The following is a 25,363-nucleotide window of genomic DNA, read 5'->3' as shown; positions in this document are numbered from 1 at the left end:
TAGGGAGTTCTCGGTAGATGTTGTCTGTAAGCGGGAGGATTCAACGCCGAGTTCCAAGATAAGGGAAGTGAGGAAGGCCTATCAAGGCATTATGACATAAAGGGTTATCGTCCAGCCCAAGAATGCCGGTGACTCCCAAAGGCTAGAGGATTACACGTCTTAACCGAGATTCGTCGAACCAGACGTCAAGCTGAGGGGGCTCGATGTCGGGAGCTGCATCGCCACCGGCGACTGTTTCGGCAATTTCAGACCATACATCATCCCAGAAGCTCAGAACAGAGTCTAGCTCTTGCACACCTGCCATACTCCGCAAGCTGTTCAACTGGAACTTCAAGAATTCCCGATCTCGGGGTTGAACTGCGGCTGTTCCCAGAATCGCGAGGGGGCAAATCATCACAGTTGTGACGTGAGGCGCTGGCCCTTGGAAAGGAGAAAGTCGGGCCATCGTTTTGTGTAGGAGTTGCTGCACCCGACCGTCGCTTGCTTTGATGTCCTGATACAAGATCTTCCACAAGATGAGTTGCGCAGCAGCGAGATGCAGGTGCCGTACCCGAGCTGCTAATTGATGTATCCCAGCAGAATCATCTTGGTCAGATTCACCATCCAGCGGCTCGTCAAGTTCTAGATCTCTCAGTTGTTGACTGAGGCGAATCCCCTCATTTCGCTGCTTGCTGTCGAGTGGCGTCATCCGCAACAGGCATGAAACCTTGTACAGGGAACCATATACGTCCGGTGGCAGCCCGAGCCACAGGGACCGCCGAAACGGTGCAGTCTCTCCACGTTTCATCGTCGGTGAACTCATGAGTAGTCTTGTCAGTGCTCCCATCGAGTCGTATCCTTTAACCAATTCCAGATGAAAAACACTATTTATTGATATGCGATAGACGAATGCCTCAAGGAGCAATGCACCCAGACTCGTTTTGATCAGTTCAGTTGAACATGCTTCGAGGAAAATGGCTTGGGCAGCCAGTAAGTGAGCGCATGTGCGCGGCTTGGAAGATGAATCAAATCTCTGCCCAGAGAGTTGTAGTGTCAGCACCTGGCTTGCAGGAGTCAAGACTTCATCGAGATGCCTACCTCGAACATGTGAAGCATCATGATTACCGCCAGGGACGATTCTACAACCGCACTGGCGGACATGCTCCCCTCCGACATCTCCAAAGTGAGACTTCGGAGGGCTTCGCAGTGGTGTCGGATGGCGACTTGCTGCCAGGTATCCTGCTTCTGGGAGAGGACAATGGAGGAGCATGAGACCATGGAATGAAATATGGAAGGAGACCGGGGTGCGAGTGGAATAGTCAAGGAGATGATGCTGGATTCTGGCCCAAGATCAACGGCATGAGCTGATCGGCTGAAGACGAAAAATAAGTCTGTGAGTGAGCACGGCGGGATATCATCGACCGGCCATGGAATCGAGCCAGGTGGCGAGTATATAACGCTCCTGGATACCCTTTTGGGCAAATAATCGTCTGCAGGACCCGGGGTTAATAGAGGGGGAGAGTTCAGCGACGGCGAGCGAGCTGGACGCTGGCTGGACTCGGTCACACTGCTTAAAAGTGACGGCGAGGATATGGGAGATCTGAGAGGGGATTTATAACGACATCGAGACGCATCCGATTTTGCACACCTCTCGCAGACAGGCCGCTGCTCGTCACATTTCTTCTTGCGCTTGCGACCTTTTGTGGTTCAATACAGTCAGCAGCGACCGTGAAACATTGTGGAGAGTAATAAGTAGCGTAACACTCACACGGCAGACAGCCTGTCCAAGAGCGACTGTATTTTCGTTTGGCTTCAGCTTCGAGCAAACAGTCGCGGTAGAGTTCAAAATGAGAAAACATCCTTCGCTCCTGTGAGCACTACTGCATCAACAGAGGTCGCGCAGAAGCCGCGGCCCCGGACGGGTTATCGTCGTCCCGTCGACAGGAGAACAACTCTGAGTGCTAGCTCCCCATAGATAACGACCGATACTCCACCAACTGTTGTCGCATTCCGTAGCCGGGGTTGATCATCAAAAGCTGCGTGCTGTCCAGATGCAGTTGTCGTCTCAGTAATGTTTTATGTCGTCGAAATGCCTAGCGCGGCGGCAGTCCATTCTGGGCTTAGTGGCAAGTCTACTAGAATTGGTGTCAAATGTCGCGTGTAAGACCAAAAGTTAGCTTCCAAAAGGCGGCGCCGTACGATACGATACCAGGCGAGGTATTGAGACCTCTGGGCCGGGTTAAAGCAGCAGCGTGCTGGTCCAATGCGCCCAGATCGCCGGAACCCCTGCACTCCTCCTCCTCCACGTGCCTCTTATCAAAGTGGCACTACCCCGACTTGTCGTGATAGAAATGGCAGATTGGATTGGATTGGATTTCTATACACCTTAAGCTATGATAAGCTTATATCGGGGCACTTCTATCTATTGTCTATTGAGTAGGGAAAACCCTCTGGCGAATAAATCCTGCTCTTGTTTTCCTTCTGCAAGTTAGTTTACCTTCAATACCGGGCATTTATTGGCTGTGTAATTGATTATAATTTGTTCAGGCTACTCCTGTTAAACTTTGATGTCTCCTTAACAACAACCAATTCTGTGACTTCCCGTTTTTTCTCACTATTCTCTCACACTTCCTTACTCTGCCCGCTCTCATAACCCCACTAGTCTTCTCACTCCTTCTATAGCTAAGGGCCTTTAGGTGGAACAACGCCTAAAAGGCTCACTTGTGGTGGCTGCACTCCCTTAGAGCAAATTTTGATTATTGAATTCTTGTGTGAAGATAATTGATTCCTTGGCAAGTTGTGTGATTGATAGTGAATTGAAAAGTTTTTTCTCTTTGTGCGTACTGAAAATTTGATGTCTTAGCGCTCACTTTTTGTTGCTGCTGTCGCCTGTTGAACTTGAGGATTGTTTGTGGTTGCTCCTTATAAAGGGAGCTGTTTCAGTGAATATCTAGAGAGAGAATCTCTAGAGTATTCACTGAGGAAACATTTTGCTTCCTATTTAGCCTCAGCGTAAGGTGAAATAGTACTAGTCCTCTACACCACGCAGAGGTAGTTTCCCATGTAGGGGGGAAATGGCAGATACTTAGTTGAGGGTGTACATGCGATTAATTCAGGTATAATGGAGCCTGGACCGGTCTCTTTCCACAACGGAGAAAGTCTCTTAAATCTTGAGAACCTGCAACAGAGATCCACAGATTCCCCCAAACCATATTCCTTAAGAGAACAAAACTATCCGTCGACAGTGGTTCACATACCTGGAGTCAGATGATTCTTAGTCGTTGCAGAGAGACAAGGGATTGGAGCACACCCAAGTCGATGCAATGTTTCGAGATGACTTATCTCAACGATAATAATTACAGACTCTGTATAAGCCGCTCCCTTCGCAGAGCGAAGATCGACCAGCGTTTGCTTCCGATGTGCTTCGCATCGAGGTCCATGGCCCTGTCGGCTTGCATCTGAGTATCGCTGATGTACCAGGTTGGATCTTTGTTTCCAATGAGGAGCAGACTGAGGACGACGTAGACATGGTCCACAGGATTGTGGACGGCTATATTTCCGATCCCCGAACCATTCTCCTCACTGTGGTCCAGACAGAAAATGATATCGCCAACCAACCCATTATCAAAAATCTTGCACTTTCGATAGAGAGGGAGAAAGGACGGTCGGCATCATCACGAACTCGGATTTGATCAACCAGGGTTCAGAAAAGGGCATGGCGCTGCTGGCATCAAACAAAGATACTACGAAGCTGAAGCAGGGCTTCCTTTTGGTGAAAAATCCACCTCCGAATGAGCTGACGAAAGGCATTACATCTAAATAGAGACAAAAGGACGAGATTCAGTACTTCCACACTCCTCCAGAGAAAGAGTAATTACTTGATCCTGCACGATTGGGCATCGTGACGTTGCGAATATATCTTCAACAACTTCTCGACCGCCACATCGAGAAAGAACAACCTAAGTTTCGACGATTAGTAAGATGAAGCTATATTCTAAATTATAAGCGTTGTCTTTAGTAACGCTACCTAAAGTTCACGAAGCCGTACAGGTTTCTTTCTGTATCGGACTGTCTTTGCTTTTCAAAAGTTTCCAGTGCTAGCAGGAAGCGTTTAACCTCCTTTTCATCTTCAAAGTTTGACGGGGAAATACCATTTCCAACTTGCCAAAGCTGTGTTCCAGCAGCTAAAATTGTCAGTTGAAAGTTGTTTTGGTCGATCTTCGAAACGATAGAGCCCGTCACCTTGCCTGCTAGGATGTCAGCAGCAAGTGAGGGTTCCTGGCAAACTGGCTTTCCCAGGCCAATCCCGTCTACCGAATCCAGCGCCCTCACCATCCCGCCAGCTGATATAAAACCTCCAGTCACGTAGACCTTTGTTTTCGAAAGTCGAGGAGGAATTGCTTCGGCAAATTCGAGAAAGAATGCCTCTCTCTTCATAGTGGATTCACGCTTGTGTTCCCAGCCCACGTGTTCATACGTGCCTCCTGAGAGTTCTACAAAGTCAAATTGACCTTGAGTCTCCAAGATAGTGCAGAGCTCCCTGCATTCATCTGGAGTAATACCCTTGCCGGACTTTTGGAACTCCACGCTGTTCAGTTTTATACCGATGACAAAGTTGGCGACCTTCCCAAGACGGGTGCGAACAGACTGGGCAATTTCCAAAACAATTCGGGCTCGGTTCTGAAAAGAGCCTCCGTAACTATCGGTGGGATGGTTTGTGTCGAGAGAGATAAACTGAGACAAGAGATAACCTGATATGGTTAGACTAACTTCTTGTGCTTGTCCGGATACCGAAGGGAATAACACACCATGAGCGCCATGGTGCTGGATTCCGTCAAACCCTGCCATGTACAGATATTCTGCTGCGTGTGTGAAAGCTTCGACGATAGAACGGATTTCCTCGATCGACGCCGCACGAGGCTTGCCGAACCGCATCTTCAAGACTTCTCCTTCTAGCTGGCCAGCACTGGCAGAGATTGGATTAGGGTTGATCACTTCGGGAACTTGACGTCCTGGATGAGAGACCTGTCCTATCAAAAGACTGCCATGCTTTCTAGTCTCTCTTGCCAATTCCTGGAAAGCTTCGAACCGAACACCAGAGAACTGATCGTTAACATCGATCACAGGGTTGCCAGGGGCTTCTAGGTGGTCGTAAGCGACCATTATATTCCCCGTCAATATCAATCCAAGTTTCGATTCACCCCATCGTCGATACAGGTTTATCAGCTCCGGAGATACAATGCCACGTAGATTCAGTTGTTGAGGACTCCATGACGCGAGCCGCTCGCTCATGGCGGCTTTAAGAAATCGATTCGGCGCCTCCTTTTGGGCAAACGCGAAGCGAATAGGCCTTCCAAGTGGCGCAACGTCAACATCTTCCGACTTGTAGCGGCTGTAGGAGGCGATAGGATCTTTCCTTTCTGGGCCCCCTTCGAGAAACATCTTGTGCGGAAGTCAAGAGTGATAGTGGCCAGACGAGAACGCGTATAGAACTGGAATACCGTTTGTTTGGATCTTGAGCAAACTTTGGCGAACCCATTCACGACCAGGTCAATACGATCACTTACTACCTATACGAAGCGATATATTAGCGAAGTTAGATAGCGGATCAGTGCTCGGGAGGATGAAACGGAGAACCATAGGCTATTGGGAGCGACTTTCCGCCAAATGGACGGATATTGCCTGATCCACAAATTTGCGACACCTGTTTAAGGAGGTGATATGTTGAATGTTAAAAAGCTCCACTGTTACAGAGAACAAGTCCTTTCTCCGACGTAGAATTCAAAAATGTCGCCTAAATCGCCCTTCGAAAGTCTGGGACTTCCTCTCAGTATATATCGTACTTCGAATTAACGGCTCGGCAGGCTACATCAAAGTTGTTTTCTATTTCAATAAAAACCCAAACCTTAGCCATGAGCAGTTTTATGATTACTGGGCCAACACGCATGCGGGAGTGAACTGTGGCGTGAAAGGGTGGCCCGGTAGCGGTGTCAAGAAGTATATTCAGGTAGGTGTATTGTTTTGGTTGCCAGAATGATTTCTGTTGGATTTCTGACCATGGATCATAACCCAGTCTCATTCTACCCCCGAATTAAAAGGGATAGCCTCGGGGGATATAAAGATGGAGCAACTTGATTGGGATGGTGCAACCGAGTTCTACGTCGCAGAAAACGAATGGGACAATTTTATCGCTTTCATGAAGGTATGTATGGCCAGCGATGATTCCAATTTCGCTAGCTACTCAGCAACAATCTAACTTAGTCTCTCTAGAGCGATGACTTCAGGGACGTTCTAGGTCCAGACAGTGCGAAATTTGCAAGTATTCCTGTCAAAATCATGGTGTCACGAGAAATTGTGGTTGAGGATGTGGCGTCGGGGAAACTATGTCGAGGGTCCTGATTATGAACGTGTTAAGTGCGTCGGGGTTTGGGCCTGGCATTTGACTGTTGATAACGCAGAGAAATCCAGCGTGTGCCGCCTTTTATGGCCTTTGAATTTATGAAAGAGTGAACTGATGACCAGTAAAGTGATAATTACTTTTGGTATTGCTATCTCCTGGTCATGTCAGATAGACGCGCTATATACAGGTATACTGGCATATAGGCTATAGACGTGACTCTATGTACAATACCAATTCAGGCTCTTTATCATCAGCGATAAATATAATAGTGACAGTTGTTCAACTGGATACTTGTCTCCTCAAAATACATTAATTGTGGAGTCATGTGGATATCAATATCCGGCAAGGCTATCACTTTTCCATAGTTTCGGATTCAGATTACATGTGGCATGAACGCCTAGTGAGCATGTGCTTTACTGGGCGGCAAAATAATCTTCTCTGAGAGACAATGGCCAGGCTTCTACAGCACACCCTTGTCAAGCTATACCTGAATTTAAAGAGAAGACCAAATCCCGGGGCCGATCGCACACGATCCCTATCTCTCTCCTGCTAAGTATCCGGGCCCGTACTGAAGAGCATCGGATTTCGTTAAGCCTGCCACCTCCATGCTTCATTGCTGCATATGCGGGAAGACTGGGAAATGCAATCAGGCCGGCCAGCGATGACACATTGGTGATGACGCCTCTAGAAGAGTGCTTAGAGTGCTTTAGTATCAGGGGCTCCTGTTTTACCATGACACGCAATTGCGCTCTTTCGCACAGGAACACGCCTCGAAGATTCTAAAGGTAAGGGCGATATTAGCCTTTCGGTCAGCGATAGGGCATTATCTGGCAGACTAGACAAGAAACCGGGATCAATCAACTAGGCCTTGCTTTTCGAAAAGTCATTAGGAAAGGTAGGCAACAACAAAATACCTTGCCCGCACCCGTTGTCGATTTCCAGAATGTCTGTAGATGCGTTTGCCGCCGCCACTGTTAGCGCTAAGCAAACTATCTTCATCTATGCATTGTTATCCTTGTGGTAATTCTGGCATTTTTCGGCTTCCGAGTATACGACCATTTTTGTCCCTAAGTCTCTTCAAAGCCCAAATGATAGCGCACTTATTTAGCGGCTCTAGGTTGCGGCGCCGCGCAGGATGCTGATGAAAGAGCTGGGAATGCGAATCATTCCTTCAGCCTATAAAGTACATTTCCTCGCTTTGTACACTTCTCCCGTATAGGCTTTATGGGCTGAGGGTACATGGTCTCGTCTCTCAGCCGAACAGCCTGATGGTTTTGAGAATATACTGAAGATGATGTTCGATGAGAGTAGAGCGGATATGAAACCAGAGCTCTTATAGGATTCGGTGTCTAACTGCCTCGCCTAGAAGAGGATGGTGGTGTTAGAGTCAGTGTCCACAGCTGCGCTCTAAAAGCTCCGAAATGGTTCGGGCGTGGTACGCCGGCTGGCTTTGAAGGGATCTGGTGCTCCTGGGCATTTGATCCGGTCGTTGAGGAGCAGGAAAACTACACGTATAACATAAGAGGTTTGGCGTTAAAGTTGACTCGGCATTGGGTTGGCTTCATGTCTCCACTACCCGTACCCAAAGGGGAAGAGGGATAGCACAGCGGCCACTGGTCATTCCTCAGACAAGGCGAATAGTCATGAATTATCTATCTGGACATGCATAATGGAAAACTATAAGTTTATTGTTGTGGTGCACAACGTACTGTTAAACGAGATTAAGAGATAGCGAAGCAAGGGGCGGTTTATGTCCCGAGGCGACGCGCGAGTCCCTGGTATGCCCTCTAAATGCTCTGTATATCCCCTTTTGTATCACTGTCAAGTCCTTAGATTTAATCGTAAATATATCATGCTATAAAACGCCGGTACGAACTTTGCTACATTCCTCAGCTTGGCCATGTTATATCTAGCAGCACCAAGCTCGCCAAATCTTTCTCTCGATCGTTTTGATCTTCGCTTGTAAAGCTATCCGTCTCTAATCTGCACCACAATGAGGGTGTTAGGAACGTCTCGAAGAACAGGCAGAGTGATAACACAACAGAGGGCCGAGATATTCCTATCTAGAGCGCACAAGACTCTAAGCATAAGGGAGAGAGATTCTGAGGAGTGTTGCCCCTTGAGTGCCTGTTTGGTCGCCAGTCCTGAGCTGCGCTCATGACAGGTATACTCGATATCTCCCACTTATCAGGAAACTGTATATATCGTGACACCTTTATTGGAGCAAATTATAATACATGGTCTATTTCTATCTCTACCCTCAGCAAGCTAATAAATAAATTGGTCCATACTTAGCGCTATAGAAGTATTCTTAGTAGAAACACTCGATCCTGAAGAATAGGGCTCATTCTCTCCTTAGTAGTTCCAGTGGATAGTCGGTTCCCAAAGGCGAAGATATCGCTTTGATCCTGTCCAAAGCTATTTTCAAGTCGCTAACGTAGTAGACGAGTAAAACAGCCATAACTCCTGCCATCAACGCGGCATCCAAGATATACAGGAAGACCTCGTGGGCGATGACGTAGCCGCTGTTTCCCTGCAGATATTCGACCACCCTGACAATGCTCCGCACCAAGATGGTGATACTAACGACGACCAAGACCAGAAGATGTCGCCGCCACGAGATTTCGTTGTGCCGGGCTTCGCGCGTAGGGTGAGCCCGGAGTCGCTGATAGAATAGAACAACTGTGACGACGAAGAAACCAAAGAAGGCGATTTGCAGAAATAACCCCACCACTATGATCTTCTCCCCGAGATTGAACAAGTCCAGCGTCCCTGCAGACTGAATACCTCCACCACCAGCTTGCAGTGTAAAAGACAGGACGTCGCCTACCACGAAGATAGTGGTCAGCCACCTCACCGGCATAAGAGACAGATGCTCGGCGCATAAAGCGCGGATCAAGCGACCCAGAATCATGTAGATCGACGCAGCAAAGAGGGCCGGGGCAACCAGGATGAGGATCGCTTGCATGACGAAGCCACCGACGGCTTGATCGTCGAAGTGCGACCAGATACGCCCGCAATAGCCAACGGTTTCAACTGTAGACTCGATGATTAGTGCACCCGGGTCTGAATCGGTAAAGGGTTTAGCTGATACTTACAAAGGCCACCGATAGTGAACGCGGTAAAGTACAGTGCGCGCAAGCGGTAAAGTCTCCAAGAATGAAGGGCTGTAAGGATAGCGAAGACGGCGGTGAATACAATAGCCGCTGCCAGAGAAGGGACATAACGGTACAATTCGAAGTCGAAACCGTTATCGCGAGACCGCAGATGACCAACATGTCGGTCCATAGCGCCTCAAAAGAAAAGAAGGGACGGGTAAATGAATTAGTTGAAGAGAATCCATGGTGAACATGAAGAAAGGGTGAGACCAAACTATATATATCTCTACGATATATATCATCCGGCTACTACAACAAAGAAGGGCCGTAATTCTGGAGAGACGAAGACAATTTCGGGAATACAAGTCGATTGCGCAGCTCAAAAATTTAATACGCTCTTTCTGGGACCCGCTCTTCAGGGATAGCTTCTTCGAGCCTCCAGGGGCCAATCGGATACTCCTTGAAATCACGTGATATGTCTAAAGTGGCTAGCTTCATTCTTCAAAGAGCGTATTTAACTGCGCCTTCGAAGTCGACAATTCTTTTAGCGTCTCGATTGCTTCGATCAACTCTGCGGCATCACCTCGCCATGGGCCCAACACGCACGTCGCACCGCAAGTCACACGACGGCTGCATTCCATGTAAGAAACGGCATGTCAAGGTAATGGCTTGCTCGAATCTGCTTAGGCGTCGATCTTGTTATTTCACTGACTTGTGCACGTTTCAAAGTGTCCAGAGCAAAGACCACGGTGCAGCAACTGTTCGCGCCTTGACCGAACGTGTACCTGGCGCGAAGCGCCTCCGCCCCCAAAGGCAACTTTAGGAGGCCATCAGACAGACTCTTCCGCAGGATCTCCCTGCGCAGCAAGTAACGACACCGGCACTCCTCAACGTCGAACTGATCCAGGTGATCTGCCCCTGCTGGACCTTAAGCTCCTCTTTCATTATGTCGCCAAAACTGCCAGTGTCCTTGACGAGTGCATTGGTCCTGAGGTCCTCAAGATATGGCAAGACACAGTGGTGCAGATTGGTTTCGAATACCCGTTCCTCCTCCGCGGCATCCTTGCCATCTCCGCCCTCCATCTAGCCTACGAACATCCCGCCGAGAGAGAGTCTTTCCTGCTCCAGTCCTTCCGGCATCTTGAGCCCTCACTCAGCGCTGTGAAGAGCTTGATCAACAATCCCGCCGACGCAACCACACCTGCACTATTCGCTTGCGCGTGCCTGCTCGTGATTCACAGTTTTGGCGCCGGCGCCCTCGACGCGCCACATGATCCCGTTGGATCCCTCATTGGCATCATGCAACTGATACGCGGTGTGAGTGCGGTGTTGCGCACCTCGTGGGACACGGTTTATGGCGTGCAACTGTCTCCACTGGCCCCCTTGGTAACCGTTGGTTTAACCGCGGACGTACCTGGCCACCTTGCCGAGATCACCACCATAAAACAGCAGGTAGCATCCTTATCTCAGTTTGACGTTCCTTTTGCCGAACGGAGCACATGCCTGGAGGCCCTCGATCATCTCGAGATCGTCTTGCTCAAAGCCAAAGCACGACATGAGGAAGAGCAGGAGTCCGTTCTGACTATTCTGTTTGCATGGCCGGTCATGGTGTCGGAAGAATTCGTGTCCTTGGTGGCACAACGTAGACAGGTGCCTTTGGCCATCATAGCGCACTTTGCCACTCGACTCCGGGTGTTTGGCGACTGTTGGTGGCTGCAAGGCTGGGACACCACGCTGATTACCCAGGTAGAACGAATGCTGTCGGGAAGTCTTCGTGAATATCTTCTCTGCCCAACTGATCAGGCGGAGTCTGCTGGAACCGTATAGGCAAGATTCAGGCCTCGCCAAAGGTGATAGTCTCACAGCCGTGACTCTTGAGAAGCCGTGAATAGCTACTCGAAGAGACGCCACCGGCATTCTTTGGCTTGGATCTCTGTTTCTGAACTGAATTGGTCACGGTCATTGTGGTACCACAAGTCGAAATCTTATGCCAGTGAACTGATGTGCTGTCGATGCAAGGTAACGCGATTACAACGAAGGCAGCCATCGATGAAAGGACTATGTTGGTCATTACGTACGGGCGAATTCCACAACCTTGTAAGGCTCATTACTGACAAATTGGCTTTCGCACCGTAGGCCGTCCTCACCAGCAACCCTTGGATTGCCTGCTATTCTTGGCTGACACCGCGCGCCGCGGACTACTGTCCTTTGCTCCGCAGGTCATGCTACAAACATAGAACCGGTCGTTACACCTTGGATGATTTCGTAATGAGGTCCACAGCAAGACATGCAAAGGTCATGGTGGGACCAAGTGTTTCCCCGGCGCCTCTGTATCGCCGACCCATGACCGACGCGGTTGCATTGCCGCTGGTATATAGCATTGGAGTGGGCCGTTGGCCCGCAGCCAACACTTGTCCGTTCTCGTTTGTTAGATGTCCACCTTTGGTTCCCAGGTCGCCTAGAAACACTTTGACTCCGTAGAATGGCACCTTTTTGATGGGACCAAGGTTGGGGTTTGGCTGGACAGAGGTGTCTCCAAGGTACTGATCATAACTTGAGCCTTCACGGTCGAAGTCTTCGTCGCGGCCTTGGTGAGCCATGGCATTGAATCTTTGCATGGTCGCAGCGAGACCATTCTTACTAACTCCGATGTTGTCACACAGATCTTCTAAAGCACTGGCTCGGTGTAGAAATACCTCCTGCGGCGCCTGGCGAACAGATTTGGCGGTCCCATCGTGACGGGGATCGCCTAGGTCGACCTGCCCCGTTCATGTTGCACATGAGCCGCATCAACATACAACTCAGCCTCGTTAAATATCCTTTCACTAGCCTTATCTGCGATAATCGAGTAGGGACGCGACCGTTCCCAGAGGCCAAAGTACAGCCTTTTGGTGGTCTCGTCAAAGAAACTCGGACCCCGCCAGGCGTCGGATATTGAGGTGCCACGGCTTCAATATCCATGCCCGCTCGGATAGCATCCCCCATGTCGTGTGCTGGTACCGATGACCATGCAGGGTTCGCGGGTTGTTGCAGGCACTGTGCCCTCGTTTCCTGATTCTTGGCGAACCCTCCTGTGGCCAAAATAACTCTATGAGATGTCTTGACAGTGACTTCCTTTATACCTCGCTTAGCCGCTATTCCCTCGACCATCTTCTGATCCGGACTGACGGGAAGACGTTTCAAAGACGCGTCTCTCCAGATCTCGACTTAAAAGGCTCTTCTCTTGACAGGGTCGGTATACTGTCTGATTTGTAAGATTCTAGTGGACTGACGTCGTGTCCCAGTTGCTTTCCAGCCAGGAGTCTTCTGTCTCACCAAACCAGGACCCTAGAGTGGCCCACAAGTCTTCCGAAGGATTGTCTCGAGCCATAGGTACAAACGATGTACTATGTTCCTCGGTATGTGGCGGAATGAGGGTTGCTAACTCTGACCAGAGCACGTCGGTTTGATGGTGGTCGGCCGTTGTTTCTAAAACGTCTGCCGAACGGCCGTCCATAAGCTGTCCGCCACCCTGGGAGGCTCCCTGCTCTGAATTGCGGAATTGATCCTTCTCGACCGTGTTGCTGATCATTCGCTCAAAGGCATCGCGTATCTTTCGTGCAGCAGACCAGCGTTCAGAGATGACATAAAGCACCGTGCTGCAAGCACGGATGTCGCTACTGAAATGTAAGTCGAAAATGGTCTTATCAGCAAGGAAACAGTAAATCAGCGTCAACCCCGCAACAAATGTTGCGTGCAGAGCAATCAGCGAGTAGGAAAGAGAGCTTTGGTGGTCATGAAGCGACTTGTAGAGCTGACCTACTTGGCCCGCAGACGCGATACAAAGGCGGAAGTCAGGATGCGTAACGGGCAACCTGGGTAGGCACGGTAAAAGTACCAGTAGCATAGCCTTGTGATATTGCAGGACGTAGTAGTTTGGCTTCACATAATAGTTGGGCAGATCGTCATAGTCGTTGGCGCTCGGCACCGCCACTGGTATTTGATCTCTCCAGTCATCCAACTGTTGACGGAGCTGGGCCACCTTGGCAGGCTTAAGATCGGACAATGGTAGGTCCACGCGATGGATGGTGGAATAGATCTTGGATTCAATTCGTGATAGTCGAAAGAGATGGATTGCTGCAGCCATGGGCGTAGGCCCTGGGTCCGCTTGTAGCGCTGCTACCATTTCTTCCTCCTCTTCAATATCGACAGAAACGTTAGCAGGAAGGTCGACATCGATATCTCTGTCCGAAATACAGACAGGGCGACCAAGTGTCCGAGCCATGGAGCGGTCAAGCATGTAGATGGTCCAAAAGACACGTTTCCTACGTTGGTCCATAACCAAACTTGTGCCGTTGAACCTCCGATGCAGGCCGATGCTGATGGCATGTCGCATGGCTGTACCAACAACGGACCAGATGCCGGGAGGTGAGGGAAAGCGTAGTTGGAAGATGACAAGCATCAGCAGACCTTCGACCGACTCGAGACCACGGGTTTCGAAAAGACATTGTATGTCTTCGACAGCAAGGGCATAGTGCGCTTCGGAGCTGAACCGAGACTGTTCTCTTGAAAGCTGAATATAGCGAGCACCAATGGCGTAGACCATGTGTAGGAGGAGGAATTGGCACCGGGATAGCACGGCGTTTCTCTTTGGAGGCCGGGCCGCGTGTAACAAGGCCTCGCGAGATTCGTGCAAACGGAAGAGGCGGCGGGATGAAATGAACATATGCTTGGGATGTACCTTGCTCAAGTAAGCGTCCAAGAATTGAGACAGCTGCAGTGAATTTGCAGATTTCGGTCTGGTAATCGGTAAAAAGTCTGAGGCGATGTTCCAAGGCCTACTGTTCCGCGCTGAGTCTGTTCGACTGGACTGGCGATGACTCAGCGGTGTGGGACCGATCGCTGCATGCACACTCCTTGCCAGAGGAAATCCACTCGAGAAGCCCAGATACGATGCTCCAGGAGATAGCATGTCGAAAGCAGTATTTGCCTCGTCCTCTCCTCGGTCTTCCCCTCCTGGATCCTCGTATCCGTCATCAGCACATTGATCAAGGGGTGCTACAGGCTGGGAGTCCTGTAATCCAGATGGACGTCCACTGGAACTGTCGACTGCGGGGGATACGGTGGCTACAGAATGGCCCTGGAGCTGTTTCTGTGTGTGCAGCTGGCGCTCAAGATCCGCAACACGCGCCCGCAGTGTTTCGACATGCTCCTCGGGGTATACGTTACTCTCGTAGGAACACGTTGCGGATGCCGCAACGCAAGCGGCGCAGGCGGGAAATCCGTTATCACATCGCTGTTTGCGCTGCTTACACCGTCGACAAGCAATTGCGCTTCGAGCTCGCTTATTGGGACGTGCAAGCGACATGTCAACTAAGCTCGCAAGGCTGGGGACAATCCAAGAATATCGGTAGAGAAACATTGAAGGGAGTCCCGACGAGGACTGTTGTGCCCCCATCGGCAATGCCGCGGGATTTCCTGGCCAATAGTTTCAAGGGTCTATCACGTGGGCACCATCCCATCACGTGCTCCGACTATTTCCGATGTACATCCTCACCTCCCACCATCACCACCCTTCCTTATTCGACGTATCGTCTCAACGAACACCACCAAAAATGCTGCATACGATGTCGTCGCTGTCATCATCTCCAACGGCTTCCTCGTACTAGACAGCCAACACCAAGACGGACCCGACGATGAACATGCTCACTGTCAACAACCTCGTCAGCTTCGGTGTTGCCTTCACCAGGACCATGATAAACGTCGGCCCAATTGAAGCGGCCCGTCTCAGCACTGCAGCTGCAAAGCGCTTTCTGGCTGCCTCTCCTTGAGATTCGTAGTCCCACGGCGTCCGGGGAGATCTGGGCTCCTTATATCGATGGGAGATAGAAGCCTGCATTGTTTTTTCGCGCTGGGATAGCGATATTAGACCGTTACCCCTTGAGTAAGACGGCGTCGTACGCCCTTTCTGAAGTGAGGAGGAGCGGGGTCTTCGTGTAGTCTTGTTGGGCGAAAGTTTTTATATACTCGCGATCATGGATTACCTCACCTGGGGTGCTACATTTCAGTTGCGGTGTCTTCTGTGTAGACAATATACTCTTCTTGCGAGGCTGAGATCACACAGCTTTCTGTGCGACACAGAAGAACGAATGGTCATCAACATACACAGTTCATTAAAAAGTCTCCCCGCCCTCTTAACTCTGTCTTTATTCATATCCTTCTCCATCAACAGCTCGCCCACAAACTCCACCAGACTTCTCTGGAGGCAATGTATTACCATTCTCTGAACAGCGACAAAGCTGGTATTCGTCCATATCGGCTGCCTAGCGAGGAGAACACGAGTTACCCTGGTCTGTATGTGTAACGAACATCGGGTGACTTATCACCCCAAGTCAATAGCTCATGTTTCAATCAGCGTAACTGCTTGCTGACCCTTCAATCACACGACTCGTGCTGCAAACAGCACCCGAGTAGGTGGGAAGGGTCTTTCTCGTAGCGCCCTCCATAGGCTACAGTAGACTTATGATGGCCGAGAAATTATGCAAGTCTGAAGGTGGCCTTGATAAGACTGAACTGTCGCAAGCAGGGCTCAGCCAATGTCAGGCCTGGGCTTAGCGCTACGTTGAGCTGCACCTACGAGCTTCTCCCAGACCCTAACACACCTGATCATTTGAACAACAATTTTCATTTCTGAATAGATCTTAGTTGGGAGTAGTACGCACTTTGCCCGCGCCGAACATACTATCGCTTAAATAAGGGCAGCGCTTCTGCAATATCCTCAAGGTCGCCGATCTTCCACGCCGCGTTGCTGGCTCGTTTTGCTCCGTCCTTACCCAGCACACGTGAAGCTTCACACAGGAACTTCGTTGTGAGCTGGTCATCCGTCATGGGCGCTTGAAGGGACCCTACGGCGTGCAGAATATGCTTCTTTAGGACAACGCCATTCTTGAGCTTCATGTTAAGATGTACCTCGTCGGCACCCAAGGTAGTATCTGCCATGATTCCAACCTTGTTCCTTATTGAAATCACCTCCTTGCTTGTAACTATATCGTCTGCATACTCTGCAGGCCCAGCTCGACCATAGAGAAGACCCACGGCACAACCATGGAAGACTGAGAATTTCGCTTCCAAGCCGTCTCTGGGGGTATCTTTCGACGTCAATTCCACCACCAACGGATGGACGAGCAGTTCAAGTGCCTCAATGTCGGATAGGCAGAGTTCGTGCGAGTTTGCTATCTCGTGATGACATTGAATTGCTGCATCAATGGCGGGGTGGCATACAATGCCGCATGGAAAGGGTTTGAAGGAGTTGGTTTCGATTTCCCACATTTCCCCTAGTGTGGCAACGAGCTCATCCAGTCGTGGTGTACTGCCTCCTGCGACCACATTGGCCCATCCCCGCTTCGCTTCGAGAGCTGAACTGGAGCTGGTATAGGCACCTCGAGCCAGCAGCGCCGCTAACAATCCGTTGGAGGCGGCTCGGCCAGGGTGGAATGACTTGGTATCACTTCCGAACATCTCGCGGAGCCCGGTGACTTGAACAGCGGCGAGGCCAATGGCATGTGCCATTTGAACCTCCGTTAGCCCCATGAGCTTCCCCACGCCCACTGCAGCTCCCACCGCTCCCGTGGTGGAAGTGATGTGCCACCCAATGTCGTAATGGCCGGGCCAAACCGAGAGCCCAAGTTTACAGCTCGCCTCGATGCCGGCTACGAGCACCAGCAGTAATTCGTCACCACTAACCCGGCCCTGGTGTTCGGCCCATGCCAATACCGCAGAAGCTACTGGGCCTGTCGGATGGATGATGGTTGCCAGATGGGTGTCATCAAAGTCGTGTACATGAGAAGCTATCCCGTTCAACAAAGAAGCATGTTCTGGATCAGCTCTAGATGAGTTGCTGAAGGAGTCTTGCGCTCCCAGAAGACTCGATGTTGGTCTGCCAAATAGCGGGGACAGAGCCAGGTATGCCTTCCTCACAGCTGGGTGGTTGGAACCTCCAATGGCGACGCCGATGTAGTTGTAGAGTGATCTCACTGCTGCTGCTCGCGTAGAAGACGGCATTGTCGTGAGGTTGACTGCCCACTGGGCAAGCGCTTTCGTGGCCATTGCTGAGTGCTATTAGGAGGGGAATTGCGAATGTCCCAGCCGAATTGTGTTTGCAGGGAGGGTGATTAGAGCATCTCCAACACCTTAAAACTTGCTTGTGATACGGTCACTAGTCTCTCATGGGATCTACATCGAGTGGCAATGCCGTCTGTTGTGCGGAAGTGCCGTATCGCGAGCGGAACTGCGCTAGGCATAGAGTTTGACGGGATATCCTACAGCGGCCTCGGAACTGCCCGATGCGTTCCAACATATCGGTTTGGTTCGGAGATAAAATGCGGTTTATATACCTCTCTGTGCCTCTCCACGCTCTTCGGGGCCCCATGCACTCCACGTCCTGAGGTCAGATCACTGCAATGGCAAGAAAATATCTTTTCAGCCTGCGCGGGCCAGCGCTACGTTCTGCCCAAGTCTGGGCCGTCATCTTGCCAGCTTATGTCTTGTTTGGCTGGAACAATGGGGTCGCAGGGCCCTTACTCAATCTCCCATCGTGGGTTACAACATTTCCGGAAATCGACACGGTGCATACCGAGGGATCAACAAGAGCGCACCACTCGAGGATTCAAGGAACAGTCGTTGCCACATACACATTGGGGGCTTTCCTAGGCTCGCTGTCTTGCATATACATGGGAGATCGTCTCGGTCGCATACGCACCATGCAACTAGGCGCGTTGATCAACATTGTTGGAACAATTCTGCAGGCAACGTCAATGTCTTTGCCTCAACTCGTCGTTGGCAGGCTGATCACTGGCCTTGGTCTGGGCGCGGTCTCGGCCACTGCCCCCAACTGGCAGAGCGAGTGCTCGAAATCTGCCCACCGAGGTGCGACGGTCGTTCTGGAGAGTGTCTTCATCAGCGGAGGACTGGCCTTGTCTGGTTGGGTGAACCTCGGAATGAGGTTTGTGACCAGCTCGGCGAGCTGGAGGCTTCCATTGTCATTGAGTGCTTTGTGGGCGATCCTGGTGATCATCGGATCCTCGACTCTTCCCGAGTCCCCGCGATGGTTGATCTTGAAAGGGAGGAATGAGGAAGCACGGGAGGTTCTTGCTTCTCTAGAAGGCGTGGACAGTACTCACACTTAAGTCGACGCCGACCTCCGCGAAATATCAGAGTCGATGGCGAGGGACGGACAATGCAGATTTATTGAGCTCTTCAGAAACGGAGAACTTCGTCTTCTTAACCGGACGATTCTCGCATGCGCCGGTCAAATGTTTCAGCAAATGAGTGGCATCAATGCGCTCGGATTCTATCAGTCGACTATCTTCGAACAGTACCTGCGGCTCTCCCCCACCATCGCGAGGGTACTCAGTGCATGTGTCTTTACATTCCAGACATGCTGCTCACCAATCGGTGTGCTGGCTGTTGACAAGTTCGGGAGAAGGAAACTAATGATGGTTTCAGCGCTCGGGATGGGATCTTGCATGGCCATTGTTGCTGGTGCAAGTTCCCAATCTCACAACGTGGCATGCGTTGGCGTGGCATGCGCTTTCATCTTCCTCTTTAGTCTCTTCTTTCCCATCGGCTTCCTTGGTCTGACATTCCTTTACGCCAGCGAGATCAGCCCGCTCATGGCTAGAGTTCCAATAACCGCTATGAGTACAGGATGTGCGTGGATATTCAAGTGAGTCACGCTCTTGTACTGGGTTTCGTACACCCTGATCAGGCATGCTGATCAGAGTAGCTTCTTCATTGCCGAAATCACTCCGACGGCGTTTGCCACAATCGGTTGGCGATACTATATCGTGTTCGCGTGCACTAACATGTTCCTCATCCTCCCATGTAAGCTACCGGGTCGTCGTTGGTTGGTGTCGGCTAATCACAATGACAGGTGTTTACATATTCTTCCCAGAGACGAACCGATGTAGCCTAGAAGGGGTGGATCAGATCTTCCGCGACAGCAAGGATTGTCTACAGCCAGTCAAGATGGCAGCTAGATTATCGCGGGGTCTATTGGATGAAGCCGTTCAGACCGATCAGAAACTCTCAAACGAGATGGTTGAATGTTGCGAGGCGGCCTGTGAGAGGGACGACCGGGGCAGACAATAGTCGGGTGGAAGAGAGTGAAGGACAGTGTAGTCTCGACAACTGAGAGGTCTCGTGTAGTCGGCGTTTTCTAAGGGATTAAGGCTTTTCACAGGCAATAAAATCTTGCGTTTACGTCACGAACCATCGGTCTGCTGCGGGACCTTCTGACACCAACGAAGTCGAAATATACATGAAATATTAATCCTCACTGTCGGCATTTTAAAGTTGATTAAATGGTCGGGCGGAAATAATGGTGGCCTATTCACTACGTTATCATCGTCGCGACTCATGGTCGAGTGTAGTAACACTATCGGCCGACTGTCATGAGCGCAACTCAGGACAGGCGTTCTAACAGGCACTCAGGAGGCAACACTCATGAAGAGTGCGCACCAAGAAAACTCTCACACCCATCTAGCTTAGCGGACTCCTAAGCTTCGCACTTTTCACGCAGGCTACCTGCATAAGGAACTTCACTTCCCTATACTTAGAGTCTGGCACTAGAGCGTACCTCTATTGTGTGATTACTCTGCCTGTTCCTCGAGGCATTCCTAACACGTACAGATAAAGGTATTCCTATAGAGTATTTCCTACCTCTGCCCCAAGCAAGCTGATGAACTTATTGGCCCATCTTTAGCGCCTTAGCAGTATTCCTACCAGGAATACTCGGGCCCTGTAGAATAGCGCAAGGCTGAGTAACCACTACGAGGCTGAGATGTGGCGCAACAGGAAATCTGGCGCTACCACGACCGGCGTTACAAGGTGCACCTAAACTTTGTCGCTATAGTCGAACCCTAAACCACTAGGGTCGACCGAGAGGGCTCAAGGTCACTTGGCATTTTTGTAGATGATATTGCTTAAACCTTGTGCCAGAATTTTCCCCCAGCTAAGTACATCTTGGTCGAGAAATAGAAAGCCGTTCCCGTAGCAAGCGTGACTCCTGTGAAAATCTGCAGCTTCCAATAACTTCCTCCAGCTGCCTGAATCAAGGCGCCCCCAATGGGACTTCCCGTCAGCGCAGCAGTAGATGTGCATGCGTAGAGTATTCCAGATCGTAAGCCGATATCGGTAATCGGGGAAATCTGGGCCAGAAGAGCAGGAGTAATCGATGTGTACGAGCCAGAACTCATCCCGAACAACGTAGCATATAATATGGCTGTGGCGTGCGAGTGGCTCGGAAGCCATAACGCAAAGGTGAAAATTACTGAAAGGCAGGCTGCAGAGGTGGAAACGTTGAAATTTCCTGCCATATCGGCGATGAATCCTGAAAGTACACGACCTATGCCACTTATTTTTGGACACAGACTGTTAGTGAGTGTTGATAATGCCTCGTGATGAGAGAGATTTATGCATAAGATTACCTTGCTCCATTGAAGATTGAGACCAGATATCCCGCGAGATTAGGGGTCACCCCCACATATGTTCCGTATGTCACCATGAATGTGATGGGAATGAACATTCCCATTGAGTAGAAGAATGCCGCCAGTGCTGTAAGAAGAAACGGAGGGTCTGCGAATGGTCGAAAGAAAGCCATCAATCCGACACTGGTTGGTGCTGGAGGCAGTCGCGATTTGACGGTGAGATTGACCACAATCAGCATTCCAAACATAACAAATGCGCAAATTCGCATCGCCCATCCGAAGCCAACGTTGTCAAGGGTGCGATTGACAAGAATTGGCAGTATCACCCCCCCCAGACTCGATCCAGTTGCCACGATGCCCATCGCTGAAGCCCTCTTCGTTCGGAACCAAGTTGCCACACTTGCGAAGGATGGGTAAAGGACCAAAGCTTGACCAACGGGGCTGCATATGGCTTGAGCTAAAATGAACTGATAATACTTTGACGCGAGGGACGTCATCATCAGGCCAAAGATGTGCAGGAACGAGCCCAGCAGAAGGAGGTATCGTGGGCCCCAATGGTCAAATGCTCTTCCCACAAACGGTCCCTAGATAATCAGCAGTCAACCACAAGGTGTTGGAAATTCCTGGAAAAGCTATTCGAGTGGTATACGAACCATCAGGAAAACAGTGAACATGGATATCGAGGGTATCCAAGATATTCGGCTTGGAGATAGGCCTTTGAGTTGATGAGTTTCGTAATAAGACTGGAATATCCCGACACCTGATAACAAGTATTAACCTGGTTTTGAGAAGGGAAAGATCCTACTCCTACAGTTCGTCCAGCCAAGGCTGACAAATAATCCACAAAAGGAGCCTAATACGGTCGACCAGGCCTGAATCCCTCCGTCAGGAAAGTCTTGCGTTTCCGGGACCGGATGCTCAAGGACAGGGTGTGCCAGGACTGTGTCTTCCCTGGGCGGAATCTCTCCAGTCGTCTTTTCCTCCATGTTGACGACCACTAGCTACGAGGAGTTAATGGTAAAAAGACGTCTCGACTTTAGGATTTATGCATGAAAACAAGCAGGCATTGATGATCGAGAGCTACATGCTGGTACGTACAGCCCAAACCTCTATATATCACTCCTCACATACCTGAATGAGTCACAAAATCACCACCTTCTGTCAGACCTTCCAGCCTGTAAAGATTTCTTGCGAAGCTATTCTGCTCCAAGCTCGTTGACGGCAACATCTTATTCGGAGGTCCGCGGGCAAATGGACTTCGGCCCGGCCCTCCGAATCGACTCACTAATTTCGGAGGTCCGAGCTGAAGTAAGTTGAGCGGATCCTCGTGTCTTCGTGACTCAACATACCGAACATGTCGTGAACACCTCGACTTGAGTCCCAGTCGCCCATCAATAACTCGGCGCCATGAAGCGGTCGCGTACCGACAGTCTTACTCCCAAGAGAAGTGCGTGGCAACAGCCAGCATCATGCGAATTTTGCCGTGCGAAGAAGATCAGATGCGATAAAAGTAGACCTTGCTCCAACTGTGCCTCAAGACGACTTTCTTGTCAGTATGTTGTGGGTAAGTGCAGGAAGAATGATCTTTCTATGTCCTCATCCCACTGATCCATTCATTGAGATTGGTTCAATCCTCCTCCCATATCTATTATTCCCCTCGGTCTCGAAGTCGATTTCTGATTGTACATTAAGCCCAGAGAAACACAGAAGTCTTTGATTATGAGAATGGAACGCATGCAAGTCTGACTAGGATTTTCCTACTAGAAAGGTCTGCACGCTCCGCATGTTCCGTCAAGCATAAAAACCCCCCGAAAACTAACCATCACCATTAAGGCATATCGCAGATATTTACGGGCGCTTGAGTAGATTGGAGAAATCTACTCATACCGTAATAGCTAGCACCATAAACGGCACAACTCCCGGCCTGAGCGAGCACAGCAATGAGCGCATAGCGAACGCGAGCTACAACGCCAAAGATTGGGAAGATCTCGAATCAACGGTGTCAAGTTCAACGCCTCGCCAGGCCACAGAATCGCGCAAGAGCAAAATGGCCTCGCAGGATAATATCAGAATTCCTTTGCCACATCCGGCAGCTAGCACAGCCAAGCTTGGATGTGGCCCAAATATCCATACAAACTCCAGCTCTAATGCCAGCGACTTAATCTGTCAACTCCCGACCATTTACACTGCACGATTGCTTTTTGAGCACTATGTCCAGGTTGTCGACTGCATGCATCGTGAGCTTCATGTATCTTCTGCTCGCACACTTTTAGAAGAAAGCTATTCGCTACTGGCCAAATCTCTTGAAGTCTCCAGAGAAGTGCTTACCTTCTTGTTTTGTATTTTCGCATCCAGCTCGTTTCATATATGCCATGCACACTGCCACCTAGCACCAAAAAGCCTCATCGACAGCTCGCAGTGGTCCGCTGTATGGAAGACGATCGCAAGCGACCTGATATATGATAGAAGAGTAATAGTTTCTACCTCTCTATTGTCTCTTCAGTCGGTATCTATCATGCTTCTTCTTGCATGGAACTCTGAGGGCCAATCAGCAGAGTTCTATTCTCTCAAGAGTATTGCGTACCAGAAAGCAATATACATGGGAATCCACAGGTTAGATGCTGGTACCGGCGGTGAGGACGGGAATTTTGTTGAATTGGAATTAAAACGGAGAATTTGGTGGCATCTAGCAGCTTCAGATTGGTGAGCACTCTGCATTGCCGAGACATTGCATTTTTGATCATGGTCTCACCAAGCCTAGGATTTCCGGCAGTACTCCTGGTAACCAAGAGGGCATGTACTCTGTGAATCCAGCACATGCCCGAGTCACATACCCTGGCAATCTCGACGATGAAGTCTTATCAAATACACACCCGCCAGTGAGCCTTCCAGAAGATCAACCAACCTCAACATCGTTCTTGATTCAGCGAGCCAAGTTTGCCGAGCTCTGTCGCCAACTCGTAGATTCGATACAAAATGTTGGGAGAATAGAGGAGTCCCAGCCCTGCAATCTTATCTATGAATTCAGCCATCGATTGAGACGCTTCGAACAAGATCTGCCGTGGTTCTTCCGTATGGACGAAGAAAACAAGGACAAGGCCAATGCGCTAGCACTCAGTCGCCCATACCTGGCACCGCAGAAACATTCCTTGTTGTTCGGAATATATTCACGAATCGTCCGACTGCATCGTCCATTCCTCTCGATGAAGCTGCACGAGCCCGAGTTTTCCGAATCTCGAACAGTATGCCTCCAGTACGCGGAGAAGATCTTGAAGCTTCGCAGCAGTATCGACCAATCAGGAATTTGTCACTGCGTAAACTCATACAGTATCCGTCAGCACACCTTTAGCGCACTGTTGCTTCTGTCGATGGACAGTATGCTCGAGACCGATATGTTTCGCGCCCAAGCTCGAAAAGCAGAGCTGATCAAGATCAGTAAGACCTTGAGAGACAAGGAAATGTCTTTGAACAGATCCAATAGCGGCATTGTGTTTGGAATTGACAAGTTGGTTGACCTGCTGAGAAAGTCAACTCTAGATACTCCAGTATTACACTCCTCGAGTTCTTCGACAGAGAGAACAGCACAGGTGACGTTGCAAAACCCAAGCCGATTGCCCTTGAGCGATATGAATACCCCGGTCACAGCTAGAAGCCTTCCAGATTATTTGTCGGAACCGGGTCACACAACATCGCCGATGCCGATGCCGACATCAATATTTTCTGACGAGGTGGCTCTGGACGATTTCCTCAACCAGACAGATGGCATGGAAGGTTTTGAGTGGGATAGCGTTTTCCTACATTGATTATCTCAGCTGCCTACCCTCTACAAGCAGCGCATAAATTTCCTTCGCTGCCCAACTCTACTTTCCATAAAACTTCGCAATAGTAATGCGAACTATATCGCCCCAAGTATCTTCTTCAAGAAACGCTTTTGACTCGTTTTAGATCAAAGTCTGTCATGCCAACCACCTGCAGTAACGCGACCGACGTCAACACTGACCGTTATTAATGGTCAATAACTCGGTCTGGACTGTCCCTGTGGTCCTAAGCGGTGGGAGCGCTGGCTGAAAACCTGGTCAGGATCGGGCTCTAATGGGTTGCTGCGCCGTGGGTTCCCTGATGCCTGTCGATATAACGTAAAACTCTCTCTGTTGGACACACCGCAGTAGACAGATATCTTCTCCGTGACGAGAAATAAGCATGGTTGAACACCTAGTCTTCGAATTAACAACATTATCACGTTGTATTGGGGTTCACATCGCCATATTCGACACCGATCATGACCAGGATGTCTCATGCTCGCATGCCTCTGATCAAGAACAATGACTCCGGAGATGGCTAGCGATATAATTAGACTTCATTTCGCTCGCCCTAGATGTAACACAACTAGGCTCGAGAACCGTGCTGTAAGGTATTTTTTA

General features: G+C 50.0%; 12 protein-coding genes across 12 annotated transcripts; 5 read left to right on the top strand and 7 right to left on the bottom strand.

Moving 5' to 3' along the window:
• Nucleotides 1–142: 142 nt before the first annotated feature.
• On the bottom strand, nt 143–1,257 carry PV08_05135 (uncharacterized protein; the record flags this gene model as incomplete). Its single annotated transcript, XM_016379479.1, has 2 exons — nt 143–1,012; nt 1,078–1,257. The coding sequence occupies 2 exons, from the start codon at nt 1,255–1,257 to the stop codon at nt 143–145; spliced, it is 1,050 nt and encodes a 349-aa protein (XP_016238156.1).
• Nucleotides 1,258–4,002: 2,745 nt separating this feature from the next.
• Nucleotides 4,003–5,421, bottom strand: PV08_05134 (uncharacterized protein; the record flags this gene model as incomplete). The annotated part of the gene is made up of 2 exons (XM_016379478.1): nt 4,003–4,730; nt 4,788–5,421. 2 exons carry the CDS (start codon nt 5,419–5,421, stop codon nt 4,003–4,005), a joined length of 1,362 nt encoding a protein of 453 aa, XP_016238155.1.
• A 679-nt stretch (nt 5,422–6,100) lies between these two features.
• Nucleotides 6,101–6,378, top strand: PV08_05133 (uncharacterized protein; the record flags this gene model as incomplete). Its single annotated transcript, XM_016379477.1, has 2 exons — nt 6,101–6,181; nt 6,250–6,378. 2 exons carry the CDS (start codon nt 6,101–6,103, stop codon nt 6,376–6,378), a joined length of 210 nt encoding a protein of 69 aa, XP_016238154.1.
• A 2,345-nt stretch (nt 6,379–8,723) lies between these two features.
• PV08_05132 (uncharacterized protein) lies at nt 8,724–9,667 on the bottom strand (the record flags this gene model as incomplete). The annotated part of the gene is made up of 2 exons (XM_016379476.1): nt 8,724–9,415; nt 9,478–9,667. The coding sequence occupies 2 exons, from the start codon at nt 9,665–9,667 to the stop codon at nt 8,724–8,726; spliced, it is 882 nt and encodes a 293-aa protein (XP_016238153.1).
• Nucleotides 9,668–10,066: 399 nt separating this feature from the next.
• On the top strand, nt 10,067–11,304 carry PV08_05131 (uncharacterized protein; the record flags this gene model as incomplete). Its single annotated transcript, XM_016379475.1, has 2 exons — nt 10,067–10,138; nt 10,207–11,304. The coding sequence occupies 2 exons, from the start codon at nt 10,067–10,069 to the stop codon at nt 11,302–11,304; spliced, it is 1,170 nt and encodes a 389-aa protein (XP_016238152.1).
• A 419-nt stretch (nt 11,305–11,723) lies between these two features.
• Nucleotides 11,724–12,627, bottom strand: PV08_05130 (uncharacterized protein; the record flags this gene model as incomplete). The annotated part of the gene is made up of 2 exons (XM_016379474.1): nt 11,724–12,236; nt 12,394–12,627. 2 exons carry the CDS (start codon nt 12,625–12,627, stop codon nt 11,724–11,726), a joined length of 747 nt encoding a protein of 248 aa, XP_016238151.1.
• Nucleotides 12,628–12,736: 109 nt separating this feature from the next.
• Nucleotides 12,737–14,824, bottom strand: PV08_05129 (uncharacterized protein; the record flags this gene model as incomplete). Its single annotated transcript, XM_016379473.1, has 1 exon — nt 12,737–14,824. One exon carries the CDS (start codon nt 14,822–14,824, stop codon nt 12,737–12,739), a length of 2,088 nt encoding a protein of 695 aa, XP_016238150.1.
• Nucleotides 14,825–16,197: 1,373 nt separating this feature from the next.
• PV08_05128 (uncharacterized protein) lies at nt 16,198–17,562 on the bottom strand (the record flags this gene model as incomplete). The annotated part of the gene is made up of 1 exon (XM_016379472.1): nt 16,198–17,562. One exon carries the CDS (start codon nt 17,560–17,562, stop codon nt 16,198–16,200), a length of 1,365 nt encoding a protein of 454 aa, XP_016238149.1.
• Nucleotides 17,563–17,915: 353 nt separating this feature from the next.
• PV08_05127 (uncharacterized protein) lies at nt 17,916–18,641 on the top strand (the record flags this gene model as incomplete). Its single annotated transcript, XM_016379471.1, has 1 exon — nt 17,916–18,641. The coding sequence occupies one exon, from the start codon at nt 17,916–17,918 to the stop codon at nt 18,639–18,641; it is 726 nt and encodes a 241-aa protein (XP_016238148.1).
• A 138-nt stretch (nt 18,642–18,779) lies between these two features.
• On the top strand, nt 18,780–19,605 carry PV08_05126 (uncharacterized protein; the record flags this gene model as incomplete). Its single annotated transcript, XM_016379470.1, has 3 exons — nt 18,780–19,180; nt 19,241–19,338; nt 19,388–19,605. The coding sequence occupies 3 exons, from the start codon at nt 18,780–18,782 to the stop codon at nt 19,603–19,605; spliced, it is 717 nt and encodes a 238-aa protein (XP_016238147.1).
• An 833-nt stretch (nt 19,606–20,438) lies between these two features.
• PV08_05125 (uncharacterized protein) lies at nt 20,439–21,928 on the bottom strand (the record flags this gene model as incomplete). Its single annotated transcript, XM_016379469.1, has 4 exons — nt 20,439–20,868; nt 20,943–21,526; nt 21,596–21,702; nt 21,754–21,928. The coding sequence occupies 4 exons, from the start codon at nt 21,926–21,928 to the stop codon at nt 20,439–20,441; spliced, it is 1,296 nt and encodes a 431-aa protein (XP_016238146.1).
• A 1,529-nt stretch (nt 21,929–23,457) lies between these two features.
• PV08_05124 (uncharacterized protein) lies at nt 23,458–24,745 on the top strand (the record flags this gene model as incomplete). The annotated part of the gene is made up of 2 exons (XM_016379468.1): nt 23,458–23,645; nt 23,704–24,745. 2 exons carry the CDS (start codon nt 23,458–23,460, stop codon nt 24,743–24,745), a joined length of 1,230 nt encoding a protein of 409 aa, XP_016238145.1.
• Nucleotides 24,746–25,363: the final 618 nt, after the last annotated feature.

This window comes from Exophiala spinifera (genome assembly GCF_000836115.1).
Source record: "Exophiala spinifera strain CBS 89968 unplaced genomic scaffold supercont1.3, whole genome shotgun sequence".
NCBI classification, from domain to species: domain Eukaryota; kingdom Fungi; phylum Ascomycota; class Eurotiomycetes; order Chaetothyriales; family Herpotrichiellaceae; genus Exophiala; species Exophiala spinifera.
This window is presented reverse-complemented; position numbering and strand designations above follow the sequence as displayed.